Here is a 14,135-nt window from a genome sequence, read left to right as displayed (position 1 = left end):
CTTTTTTGCTTTTGCTGCTCAAGGAATTAGAGATTTATTTTTAGGATTAATTGTGGTAATTACTGAATATCCAGGTCTGTTGGATATCCGGCTGTTATTTATACCATTGATTAACAACATCATGAGGTTAAGGGGCTGCACAGGCTAGTCTAGACTCAGACCTCCTCAGCTAAACAGACGACACAGGTAAGGGAAGGGGATGAAAAGAGCAGAGAGATGAGCTGGCACCACAGGTAAAGAGCAAAGGAAAGGCACACCTGGAAACGAAGCCCAGGTCTTGTATTTCAGCAGCTCTAAATATTTTCTCAAAAGCTACCACTGAAGCCGCTCCTTTAGCCCCCAGTTTCTGTTTCTGTGAGCTTACACATGCTTCTTGTCAGGTATTAGCAGCAACAATGAGAACCAGGTTAAGGGATAAACCAGTATGCTTTTTGGTCACAGATTAGGGAACTCCTAATGAAATAATGAGGTATGTCTGTGACCCTATTTAAAACTACTTTCCCTGTAAAGATACCATGTTAAAGAAAATTCACATGGAAATGCCTGACTCACTAAATTAGCATTTCTTCCCTTGGGAAGAGAGAGATACAGACTTAGAGACGAGGCACCATGACAGCAGGACACACCACTCCATGCACCTCTGCCTGTTTCCCCTGGCAATTATTAAGAAATTAATCCTTCTGATTCTTTATAGTAGGGGTGCTTTACCCTCCCTACCTTTGAAAGGAATATAAAGCAAGGTATGATCCCAAATCCACACAGATTCATCAGCAGAGTGCCAAATAATACCTTTGCAGGTTTGTTTTTTTATTTGTGGTGCTTTGTTGGTTTTTTTTTTTTTTAATAGGGAGCTTGTCAGATCATTTTCTCTCAAAGCATATTTGAAAATATCAATCTCTAGTTTCACAGGCATATGCCGAGACACTCATACCGAGCACGGAGAAGCCATAGGCATGCAGTATCACCCATCAAACAGATTAGAGGCATCTTCTTTCAGTTCAGGGACAAAACTAAAAGATCATATGCTGACTTATTTTTCTAAAATAAATTTCTATCCAGAAATATCCAGTTCTGTTTTCTGGTAGTACAGTGTACAAAGGATATCTCAGCCTACCATCACACAGATGGCACACAGTCATTTCTAACTGGTGCTGATCCTGCATTAGCTGTCCTGTCCTTTGTACCTGATTCTGATCTTGCTACTACAGTGCCATAAGTATGCTATGTCCAGAATAGTTATCAACAATCTACATTAACACAAATTATCAAACCGTGTTTTGGGCTTTCCCAGAATAACCTGTTGTGCACTGTGCTGCAATGGGGACTCCACCCTCCTTAGGGCTACAGCAATCCTGGCACGACTCGTGCACGGACCCGGATTCCAGTTCACTAATCCCATGCTTACTTCATTGAGTATAAGCAACTTTAATAAACAGGATTTTACAAATTATTTCACTGGTCTCATTCTCCCATAACCACCACTGTGTCTCCAAGACAGCAGCATTTGTACTGCAGCTTCTTTTCAGGATGATAAAAGGCTGGAAGATGCCTAAACATGTAGTCCCATAACATATGCAAAAATGCCCTCTGCAATGATCAACGCTTTCTCTGAGGCTGCGTCACTCAGGCAGGGGCTGTTGGCATGCCAGGCTGCACCGCCTCAGCTTCAAAGTTGGGCCCTGACTTTGTTCTCTCATGAATATTTCTCCATTTCTGCCTGTTCAATCTTCTCACTGTGCAAGGAAGGCTTAAAAATCTCACTTTGTGAACTTTTTAATGGGTGATAGAAAGAGGGAGACAAAGAAAAAGGGAGACAAAGAATACAGTTACTAGGTAGATCAGGTTCAGAACGAATCACAGAAGAAAGTCTTAATTCCCTGACCCCACCTAAGAGGGCTCTCTGCAGCCTGGCTTAGGGTTGTGTAGCCTGAAATGGGAACGCGGCTGTGAATATGGGAACCGTACCAAGCTGACTCTTACAGAAGGTTTTACATACAACCCCATTGGATATTAGCATTATAGAAGCCACTTCCATTCCAGAATTAATTTTCTCTTGAATGAAAACGCATTGAGCTAGATGGATCTATGTCAGGAGGAGGATCAGGCTGGCACAGGTCTAAAATCAAAGATTATTGGCTTTGTGTATTCATAGCTGGAGCAGCTGAGAGCAAAGTGTTCAGTGCAGATGCTGACATGTTCAGGTCTCCACTGAAAGGAGTATTCCAGGAAGGATATCAACTGAGTTTGCCAAATATTAAATCAAAAAAAGATGGGAAATTTCCAATTAATACCTGCAAATCTTTCCACTGCTCCCTAAAATACTAGCAATGAAAAAACAAAAGACATTCTTCAAATGTTCAGAGAGCTGCAACCTCTACAGATGCAAAAGATCATTAAGAAGGGTGAGAAAAGACTGGTCACCAGGAGGAAATACACAAGCAGGTGCCAGTGGAGCATTTGGCTGCCCACATCCCTGCAATGGTGCTGGAAGTCAGAAGCCTAAATCCATAGACCTGGATTCTGGGGATTCTCCATGTGAAACAGAAATTGTGTAACTGAACTACCAAAAAAAAGTGGTTTCCAAACCCAAGGTTAACACAGGCTAACACCTAAACCACTCAAGCACCCATTTTTCCAACCTAAACCCACTCATTTATTGTGTAAATTGTAAGCGCCAACCATTCCAGCAGTTAGGCAGCTTAGTATTAGGCTGTTTAATAACTTGAACATGATCAGCTCGCTCTTACCTCATACTCCACTCCCATCTGTTACATGGAGCCACCTGCAATCTATCATCATGTTTGAGGATTAATGTCTCTGTGCAGCAAAATCTGTTTTTCCTGTTAGAGGCACACCTAGTCCCTGCTCAGCACCTCCAGCACAGCACTTGTAACACAGACAACACGCGAACACGTTGGCCAGCTGACACCAGCACAATGGGTATCAGCATCTTCCATCAGGAAGTTTGTGCCTGTTTTGCAGATGCAAAATTGTGCAGCTATCAGAAGCCTCATTTTACACATGGCTGGCTGACTAGGAATCTGCCTTTAGAAAGAATCTATAAAGCAACTGCAAATTCTAATCCTGAGGAAGACTAACCTTTGGGTTATACAATGCTATTTCAATTGGGGATATTTTTAGTCTTATCACTGCCTCTCAGGAAGTTTGTGCCTGTTTTGCAGATGCAAAATTGTGCAGCTATCAGAAGCCTCATTTTACACATGGCTGGCTGACTAGGAATCTGCCTTTAGAAAGAATCTATAAAGCAACTGCAAATTCTAATCCTGAGGAAGACTAACCTTTGGGTTATACAATGCTATTTCAATTGGGGATATTTTTAGTCTTATCACTGCCTCCAGTTCAGTTAATCCTGAGGAAGACTAACCTTTGGGTTACACAATGCTATTTCAACTGGGGATATTTTTAGTCTTATCACTGCCTTCAGTTCAGTATGCACAGGAAAGAATACCACCAATCTTTTCTACAACACAAGACTTGGCCGAAAATGAGTTAATATAACAAAAAATACATTTTTATTTACAAAGGCTTCACATCCTAGAGGCATATGAGAGTTGTAGAAAAAATAAATTCAATTTCTAAAAGGGCAGTGAGGCCCCATTGCCAAACAAAATACAGCACCAGCATAAAGAATCCAAATGAAAAACAACCAATTAACCCTATCACCCCACCAAAAATGCCACAGAGAAAAAAGGAGAAGCAAATTTATCCAGTATTGCAGAAGAGGGCTTTCCAGCCGTCATGGTGGATATCTTCCAGGAAAAATGAGCTCCCGTGGAACAAAGCCCCTTTTGCTTTGCGAATGGTATGGCAGTACCATGGCTAGGATGCTAGTCTGGGCAGTGGGAAGCGGGGGACTGTGTGTAACCTTGCACAAGTTCCAGTTTTGGATGCATTCCAAAGTGCTCTAATGCACTGAGGATAACTCCTAGGTGCTAGCATCTGGGGTCCAGTCTGAGTGCCTGCAGTAAGGACCTGTTCTCCCTGCAGGGAGAGATCAAACCTTTGGCTGAGGCTCAGGATGGGGCTAGTCAACAGAGGATGCTGAAAAGGCGTGAGTGAAGAGTCCCATCCTTGCTTTGAAGTCTGAAAACAACTGCCCACAAAAGACCCACAGCTCTAAAGAATGCAGCAGAGGTCTTATTCTTCACATACATGAAAGTGAAAGTTATATGATCCTCCTTTTGTTTTCATTTTTTAAACAACACACTGGTAGTTAAAGCATTCAACTAGGATGCTGATAACCCATACGCATTTAATTGCACATGCATAATAAAAATACTTATTCAATCAAATCTTGACAAAAAGGCTAGTTTTGGATCCCAGTTAGACTCTGTGAGTTAGGCACCAATTTGCCCACCACTGTCAAACTGAGATAAAAATTGTCATAGGCAGAAGCAGGTGTGAAAAGTCAGGAGTGAAGGGCTTCTACCACGGAGACACTGGCTGAGGGATGGGAGAGCCGTGTCCATGGGAGCACAGGCAGTTGCTGAGGCGTGGGAGGCTGTTCCCAGCATCATATGTGATGGACACAGTATGAGAAGAGGATTCAGTGTTGCTCTGTGGTAGGTAGATAGCACTGTGCAGTGTTGTGGAAATAGATAAATCAATCTCTGAACAAAGCTTGCTCAGATACCAGGGGCAAGACAGCCACGATAAGGCTGCTAATTTGACCTCCTGGTCTGTGTACTTCTTTTTGCAAAATGCAAACTGGAGACCAACAGTGCAAACACAGAAGCGATCAAAGACTCCAGCAGTAGGGGTCAGAGGTAGAAACACAAAGCTCGCCGGATCTATATTAGAAAGGGGAATCACTCCAAAACCTTCAAGGAGGAAGAATCCTGTTCTCAGCCATGCTACACAGCATGAATTCATCCTTGAAACCACATACACATCATCATAACTAGCCAATATATGTTCATCCTGTGGCAAAAGTACCTTCATTTGGCCAAATTTGCTACTGGCGTTACTACGCTGTTAACTACTGGCTGTGCTGATGCTGCTGGATCAATAGCATGGATGAATTTAGGCAACTGACTCCAATAGGACTAAGCGCATGGGTGAGCTGAGGAGAATTTGGATCATTGCTGCAGGCATAAAAACCTGTTTGAGCAAGTTACCCCATCCAACTGGCACTATCCATCACTGTCCACACAACGCACTGCTGACAGCAGAGCAGGGCTTGGCAGGATCTGCAGTTTGCTTAGAAAGCAATGTCAGATCTGTACCTAACTTAGATTCCTGACTAAACATGACTGCTGACTGTATCACAGACGTGATTTTTAACAGTTCTCCCCAGGAACAAAAACTAGTAACACATTGGTAACCCCACAGAAACCACCTTTGTGCTTCACGAGCCTGTGAAGTCTATGACAGAGGATACAATACCCCCCACGGGTATCTCTGCGTAGTCTGACACAACCCTGCACGAACCTCTGTAGGCAGTACTTGTGTTTCACAGTATCTGAATATTTAAAGAACTCACACAAGAGCGACCTGGCAGTATCCATTTTCTTCCCTGATCAGTTTATCAGGAGATCTTTTATGCTGCTTGTACAAAGCAGTGATTCAAATGCAACTCCAGCAAACCCGGTTTGAGTCATGACTTATAAAGGGTGTGAGACCCTTACACTAGTGAGCACTTATTCTCATGAGTACTCCAGCAAAGGCAACTGGACTGCCTGTATAAGCAGCTCTGAACTGTAAGTAGAAGGTAGATAACCGAGTTCCATGGCTGACTTTTACGTACGCAGTCTCAGATTTTCTCCTTTCCCTCCTGCTGCAGCTGGCTGCCTGAAGAGAGGAAGGCAGTGGTCTGTACAGCCAAGGAGTTGTCCTCCTGGAGCAGAGTCCAGTGACACACAGAAAACAAAGGATTTTACATCAGCAACGTCTTTCCCCAGACATGTCTCGGCCTTGCAGAGAGGAAGGAGGTGTCAGGGATCTGTTGGGGGATAGCATGGCTTTTGCCAGTGCCATACCATTTCACAGTGGCTATTCAACCCAACAGAGATCCTGGCATTACAGCAGCCTCTGAGGCATTTGCTCCAATGTTTAGCTCAGGTGGTTAAGATTGAAGCAAATGCACTAAAGAATCCCAGAGGCCCAACATGTTCCTTTGTATTTTCATCCACTGAGTCTGGGCTATTGAGGTGTGATTTCCAAATGATGCTGTGAAATAGGTAACCCTCTCCTGTAGCATTCGGACACTAAATACCTCTGCCTGACAGAACCATTTTTAAGTATCGGTGCTTAGAGAAGCTGTTTCAAAAACCCTTTTCTTGGTTTTGTTTTCTTAATCACTGCCCATTCTCACAGGATGACATGCAAATTACAGCTCAAGTATTAAAAGTATAAATCAGTCAGTGGTGGCAAATGAAAGGGCTTCTGGAAAACAGCTCCATAGGAGGTGGTGCAAGGCTTAAAATATTCAGAAATCTATTTTCTCACCTCTTCTTAAAATGTTTTGCTCATTTACTTAGACATCTCTTCAGCCCCTGAGAAATCTCTGTCCATGCTGCTCATGATGACAAAGCAAAATCAGGTCTATTGTCTCCTCAGCTGTCTACCATGCACATGCCCTCTCCTCCAAAGCCAGTAATCAAGGACACACTTGGAAAAAAACCCAACCAACTACTAGGCTTTTTGCCATTTGGCAGATTCCCAGACCCGGCCCTTTTCTACTGCACTGTTTCACTAAGGACTCACCTCAACAAGGATACAAAACAATCCATGGTCCCAGGCTCATCTTTGGCTTGAAAGCAGATTCCTCACAAGTAATCCAAGTGAAATAAAGGGAGAGGCAGGTAGCTACATCTGCTGCACAAGACAGTTTTGCAAGAACTCACAAAGAGAAGCTTAGCCTGATGGCAAACAGCAAGCAGGTTGACTTCATCCTGAGGACACCCATTTCTTCCTCTTACTACAAGACCAACAAACAATGAAGTGAGCCCTTTTGCCACAAATAGTAATCTCATCCTCACTTCTCTATTTTAGAAGAATTCTTGTTGAATTAAATAATCCTTTCCTACTGGTTCAGATGTAAAAAAAAAAAAAAAAAAAAGGCCAGTGAAATCATACAGATTATCCACACCACACTCTTGTATGCTACCAGTGCTGATACTGTGGGAAATGAAAGATGGTAAGCCAACACTGAAAAGATGAAGCCTACCAAGCTTTGAAGCTATCTTCACCAGGTGAAATTCCATACTCTTCAGTCTATTAGACAGTTTGCAAGCAAGAACTTGAAAGCCAACCAGATTAGACTGAGAAATAAATTACAGAACCAAGATTGTCACCTTCGTCTCCAGCAGTACTACCATGCATTTAAACTCAGAGTAACCCCAGCTAAATGAGAGGACCTGAGATCAAGTTGTATCACACTGCTCCCTGATTAGTCCCTTTTGTTCCATAAATCAAGCAAATCTTGGCTCAGGAGATACCCTTGCTCGAGGTAGTTTTTGTGCTCCTCTTTTAGCCTTTGGGACTTGCTGAGTAACCAGCAAGTGTCAGTCACACCGTAGCTTGTCTCCAAAACTGTCTGGGAAACCTGGATGTATATTCCAGAAGACCCGAAAGGATAAAAACAACAGGGCACAAAGACAATTTTTACTTTTCCGGCATCTGCCATGCTGTCCTTGAAATGGGTTTTGCCTCCGCCTACAAGCTTTTCAGATATTCACAGACATTTCTGTGGCACCACAGCTCTGAGTTCTAAGAAGAGCAGACACAAGTCATATGCACAACCGATCAGCACTTGGCTGCTTTAGCTCTGTGCTCTCAGGAGAAGATGACTTTGGGTCAGTGGGAGGATTTCTACCTGGTTTTCATTCTCAGAAGCTAGAGTTCTCTTATTTCAGAGGACAGTTTTGATCAATAGGACTACAACAAGGTTGGAAGCTGCTCTGCTGTCGTTGGCTTTCTTCCTTCCTGTTATCCAGAACATCACAGGTTCTTTTTCTTTTCTTTTTTTTTTCCCCTTTCAGTTTGTTAGTTTAAAATAAGTGATGGAAATTACTACCAAGTAAAACCCTACAAATAATAACAATAATAAAAAAGCATGACAAGTACACTGAGAAAGAGAGACAGAGTGGCCATTAGTAAGGTTAGAGAGGGGCATTAATAAAAGGAAGATTTGTTAAACATGACTCATTTCTTTCCCTTCTTTTCATAAATCTTATTATTTCCTTGGAGAACAGCCATGCACTCTGTGGTTGGAACTGCCTTCTTAAATGATGCTCTTGGTTTAACTACTACCTGCCTTTACTTATTTAAACAACAAAAATCAAACAAACAAAAACCCCCCTAAAATTCAGAAAATTACCTAATCTCCCACTATCAAGGGTATGAAGTCAAAGTCAGGTTTTCTAATCCTCTAAACCTATACGGTGGTTACAGATGTGCAACTACCACACTGCAGCTCTTCACTAGAAAAGATGACAGACCCATATTTGCTTCTCCAACTCATCACATCTACAAATAAATGGAAAGAAACTGAACTGAACCTTCTAAAAGGCAACAAAAACAACACCAAAGATGTTCTTTCCACCTCTGTAAACAATGCTTTTAATCCTATGTAGTACAAACGATTACAGTTCTACACAAATAAATGAGTCAGTGATAAAATTACCAAATAATTTTTTTTCTGTCAAAACAAGCTTTCTGCAAAATTACAAATGCAAAACCCAGAAACATTACATGAAAATATAGATACCAGTATATGAAACACAGAGCACAGGGAGAAACTTTAAAATCACTGATGTGCTGTTGGAGATATACTTTTTGTATTTGCCAATATTTTGAAGAGATTAATGCAATTTTGCCCATTTAACAAAAGAGATTTACTCTCTGTTTTCTACCAAGCCTTTAGACCTTTTATTTCTAAAGTGCCTAAATAGGGTAATACTATCTCAAATACTATGTTTTATTATCAAGGGGCTATCCAAATACAACTCATGATGTTTTCTTCCCTTATTTTGGGGAATAAAAACTTGGCCTTCCTGAAAAAACTGATTCTGAGTTTCCTGAGGTACATAAGTCAAGAGTAACATAGCTAGAGCCAATGTGAATTGGAAATCAGTCTTTTGGACTTGACCATCACTTTGCAATACAGAAGGTCAGGCCTGTAACAATGGTTACTTACCTAAGCTTGAGCAACTGATCCAGAACAATTGAAAATACTTGATATATACTGTGTGGTAAACAGATAAACTGCAGCCTAACATAAAAAAAAAAAAAAAAGAAAAAGGAAATGTAGTTGGTATTTTTCAGTTCTGCCTTCACTAGGACCAACCTTGTATTTCTTAAAAAAAATCCACAAAATGGGACCACATGAAGATACCACCCTCTCACCAGCACAAGGAAAGCACATGGCTGAGAGCAGTCCCCACAAATAAGTTGATGCATTTGGAGATAATTATGTGCTAATTTTATCAGATGCATGTTAGCATCAGACCATAACCAAATGAAACAGAAATAGTTATGAGAATCGGTATGTAGGTGTGAGAAGGTGCAGTGTCCTCAATGTAAGGCTGGCAGTCACACTTACGCTTCCCCCATGCACAAGCAGCTTTACCTCTCTTCTCTGCGAAGGAATTACTCTTCAACAGAAAGTTACCAGCTATAAAAGCTTCTTTCTGACAAATCTGATGTGGACATTCACATGACTCATTTGCAACCTAGTCCCAAGCCTTACTCTCAATATGGAAATTTGGAACTATTTTCAACCAGCCCCAAGCCTATGAAGAATAAACTGTCTTTTTAAAAATACTACTCTACCTTTTAAGTATGCAGATTGTCAGGCTGAATTTTAAATGCAATCACTTTGCTTTCAGTATACCCTAAAAATCAGGAGTCACAGTCTGCATGAATCAGTCCTCTGCACCTAGGACCTGCTATTTCCATCACTTTAAGCCTGTGTGCTGCTGTTACGTGAATTGTCCACTCTTTTTCCCCAGACTCCTTCATGAAATGCACATGCGATAGAAAATCCATTTATCATACTGGAAATCACTATTTTATTTAATCTTCCCAAAGAGAGCAACATCAAATTATGATGTGTTAAGAATGATAATCTGCCAAATTCAAGGGAATACTCCAAACTTATCCCTCCACATCTGCAATAGAACAGGTCAAAGAGAAGATTGTAGAAGACATGGGTAGGAAGACATGATGTGAGCATACATAACGAGAAGATGAAAAGTCTCTTAATCTTCACAGATTGAATGAAATCTAATTACATGCTGTATTGATTGTTGTGTATTACTGGAAAGAGACAGTGAAAAGGGAAAAAGGCAATTACAGTGAAATTGTAGTCTGACCCTTCAATTGCTTTTGGCATGAAAGGTTATGCTGTAGTTGGGGCATCAAAAATTCTTTAAAGTAAATCATTAGTAACAGACTCAGATGCAAAACTGATTAGGGGAAAAATTCAGTAAACAAAATCTTTTTTATTTTTTCCCCTTTATGAAAAATAGAGGCAAAGGAAGAAAATACCAAAGTGTTATCATCATGTCATTTCATGAACTGCTACTAAATCTATCTGGCTTTAGTTCTGTGTGGAATGACAGTAAATCACATTCACCAATAGAAATATCACAGCAAAGATGGAAAAAAATACATAGATTAATAACTAGATCTAGACTAACTCCCTTTTTCAAAATAAATACTATACTCAAAGTCAAATATTTAAGAGGTAAAGTTTCACCAAGAAAATTCCACAGACACATTTCATTGCTTTCCTTTCCATTTGCACACTCCATCCACTCACTTCCACCAAAAACAGCAGCAGCTGAGCTAAAGAAAGCTTTCAGAAATAGTATTTTTCTAAGCTGATAGAAAACCAAACCATGGGCCAACTGAAAACTACTGTTTGGGTGAATGTCTGCATGACTCTGCATGGAATCATGGCAATTCTTATCCATTCTATTCTAAAAATTCCTGTTCTGCCAAAGATAATTGCAAGGAGCAGCCTTCTACTGACTTTCGTGCATGGTCCTCTGCGTTCTACATGCACCTCCACAGTCATTGTATGTGCAGTTTTTATTCGGACTGAAAAGTTTACAAGTTTTCTAGTGTTCAGTTTTAGGTTGCCTCTTGCACTGCCTGTGTTTATTTTTCCTTGCAGAAGTTACACTTTCAAATAACATTTCTCTGAGTGCATGAAAACAAATAAGTGTGACAAAAACAAAATTCTGTATGGCTGTTGCTGCAGTGCTGGGCTCTCACAGAAGTGTCTTTCTATTGTACTGGATCTTCAACAGGGTCCCTATAAAATATTACCAGGTCTTACCAGTTTCAGACTGGTAATCCGAAGAGTAGAGACAAATGAAATAAAAGAACACTAAGATTTTATTACCAAAAATATAAGGTACTTAATAGGTGGCTCTAAATTTACTGATCTCAAAACAGAAAGAACTGGGGGTAAAAAACTGAAATACTGATCTGGAGAGACCTACTGTGCAAATAACATTGAGCTGGACTCAAACCACTGGTACTTGCAGGAGCTCTGGGTATGCAAGGAATTCATATTCCTTATGAATAAAATCTGTCTACCCATGTCTGTCTCTCTGTATAAAAGTGACTTTGACTCACCTCATGAAAAAGTAACATCCAAGAAGGTTTCAGATGGCTCTCTAACCTTGTCATAAAGCAGCGTATACTGCTTTAATGTCTGATAATGCCTGAGAAACCTTGCTCGACACTGGGGTGAAGCTGCATAGCTCCAGAGCAGACAGAGTGCTTGTGTAATACCAGTCTTTCCATGAGACACGGTAGAGCACTGTCACAGACAGGCTCCCTTGAATCTCAATGCTGCCACAGCAGCATTATGCCCACTAATGGCATAAGTAATGAGTCATAATATTAAAAACAGAATGCCAATGAGCTAAACCCAAACATAGATGCTTGATCCTGATTTCAGTTACAGTGATGCAAATATGATGATTTCAGTGGAGCACTTCCTAATTTTTTAGGACTTTTCTGTTTTGTTGCCACAGGATAGAGAAAAAAAAAAAAAAAAAAAAAAAAAAGAAAGTGACAAAGTATCTTTTTACAATGATTATGAACTAATTAGTCTGTGTTAAGGCACCACTCTGTAATAAAAAAAAAAACAAAAAACAACTGTATCAGAGAGAAACTGAAGGGAAATGAATAGGAAATTTCATTGAACAGTTCAGCTTGAAAAATCTTCTGTATTTTCCCCTGTAAGAACTTTCAAGAAGAAACTGCCTACAGTGTTTATTATGACCTGAAGAAGCAACATAACATTTAAGTTCAAGTAATTTCACAGTGAAGTTCCATATCCAACAAACCAAATGAAAGTCTCCAACTTAGAGGCATGTTTCACAAGGAGCCTCCTGTTCACAGTGAAGCCACAGTCATTGCGTGTGACAGTGCCTGCCCAGTACACCAAGGACTCCTGCTGATTCTCCAGGGGATGCTACGCTGAGATGAACCCAGAGCAGGTAAATCCTACCCCAGTCTGACCTATGAACACCACCAAGATCAAATCAATTTGGGACAAAAAAACCCCATTCAGCCATTCAGTTGAGCTACAATGGAGATAGCCTGAGGACTAATCTAATTCAGTTTGGAAACTCTATGGCTTTACTGAATCTGGGAGGACGATTTCCCTCTTGAACCCTACATTCTTCAAAACTGCTCCAAAATATGGTTAGGAAACACAGCCATAAACACGTTCCTTCTAATTCACGAATGTGTATTTTTGTGATAGACACCCACGCTCTACATTCCCTTTCTCTCTTCCCCATTCACACAGATGAGTACAGAAGGGGATGCCTGTCCTATAACACTTGCTGGCATAGACTGCATACTACCGTAACAGCCTAACCTACTTGGATCGATACAGTCATTCAGAAAGTAGAAACAGGAAACACACTTTATCCTAAGCCTCCTATTTGTCTGCATTTTGAGACTACAGTAGCCTTTGTTAAATCAATGTTACGAGGAAGATTTTCACAAGCAGCCTAGAAGCACGTTTGGTATACTTAAACATATATACACTAGAAGCTTTATTTGGTGCTAGGCACTAAATGTTACATTTCTATTATAAATTTCTGTAAAAGCTCACTCCTTCAACCTCTCCTTGTCCAAAGCACTGATGTATTTAATCGCATTCTTACTTCTTTGATATTTCACATTTAAACTTTATGAATCTATGCAAACACAAACACTTGTTTTGAAGATTTAGTTTACATATGAAATGTTAGTTGTCCTGTAACAACTTTTATGGCTTAGCCTGTTCTAGCTACCGTGGAAGGCTTCTTTGCTTACCCACCAAGATTTTTCAAGGCTGGTGAATTTGAACAGAATGTCATAAAAGGATGTGGTGGATGCTTCCCCTCCTCACCAAAAATAATATCAAATTAAAATAGCAAAGTCATTAAGAAAACATATGGGTGCTATGTTCAAATAGACCATTAAAAATACATAGGATAAGAACTCAGTAAAAGGTTTTTAAAGTAGTTCTGAGACTAAGTATATAACTTCCAGCTATAACCTAACAGTGTATTTGCTATACAAACACCTACCCATGCAGAGTCCATTATCCAGGCAAACTATAAAACCTGGTACAGTTCGCAGGGACTTCCACCAGTCCTTAAACCCATGAGTTCCTTAACTCTGCATCTATTGAAGAAGTCCCGACTTTGGACCAAGAGTCAGTGGAGGGGAGGCTCAACAAATCCCACCAGCAAAACCCTGCAGCCACCTTTTTCCCTTTGTTTTCAGCACTTCAGCAGTGGGGTCTGTTTGTATAGCACCTGGGCTTCCCTTCCAGCGGGCAGGCACTTCAGGTGCCCTTCCCCAACCTGCAGAACCCTCCCAGGACACAGGGCACCACGGGACCAGTGCTGCATCCCCTCCCAGCCCTCCGTACCATTTAGCTGGTTGTAAACCACTTCCTCCAGGTGGTCTAGGCGCTGCAGGATGGACTCCCTGTCGGTCAGGCTGCCCACCTTGGTACCGCGGCTCCTAGCCCGGCGATCTGCGCTTCGGACGATCTGCACCAGCTCCTGGGATCGGTCCTGAATCCTGCAGTAGACGGAGAAGAGGATGATACCCACGAAGACCAAAATGTTCACCGTCAACAAAGTTTT

General features: G+C 41.0%; 1 protein-coding gene across 1 annotated transcript in view; it reads right to left on the bottom strand.

The window, feature by feature from the left end:
• Positions 1-14,129, bottom strand: part of LOC104469331 (polypeptide N-acetylgalactosaminyltransferase 9) — a gene marked incomplete at both ends in the record, with an annotated part of 134,173 nt that extends 120,044 nt beyond the window's left edge. Inside the window, one exon of the mRNA XM_010083791.1 lies at positions 13,916-14,129. Within this exon, the coding sequence (XP_010082093.1) occupies positions 13,916-14,129 (214 nt within the window). The remainder of the gene's footprint in view (positions 1-13,915) is intronic.
• Positions 14,130-14,135: the final 6 nt, after the last annotated feature.

The sequence above is a fragment of the Pterocles gutturalis genome, unplaced genomic scaffold (genome assembly GCF_000699245.1).
Source record: "Pterocles gutturalis isolate BGI_N339 unplaced genomic scaffold, ASM69924v1 scaffold8360, whole genome shotgun sequence".
In the NCBI taxonomy this organism is placed as follows: domain Eukaryota; kingdom Metazoa; phylum Chordata; class Aves; order Pterocliformes; family Pteroclidae; genus Pterocles; species Pterocles gutturalis.
This window is presented reverse-complemented; position numbering and strand designations above follow the sequence as displayed.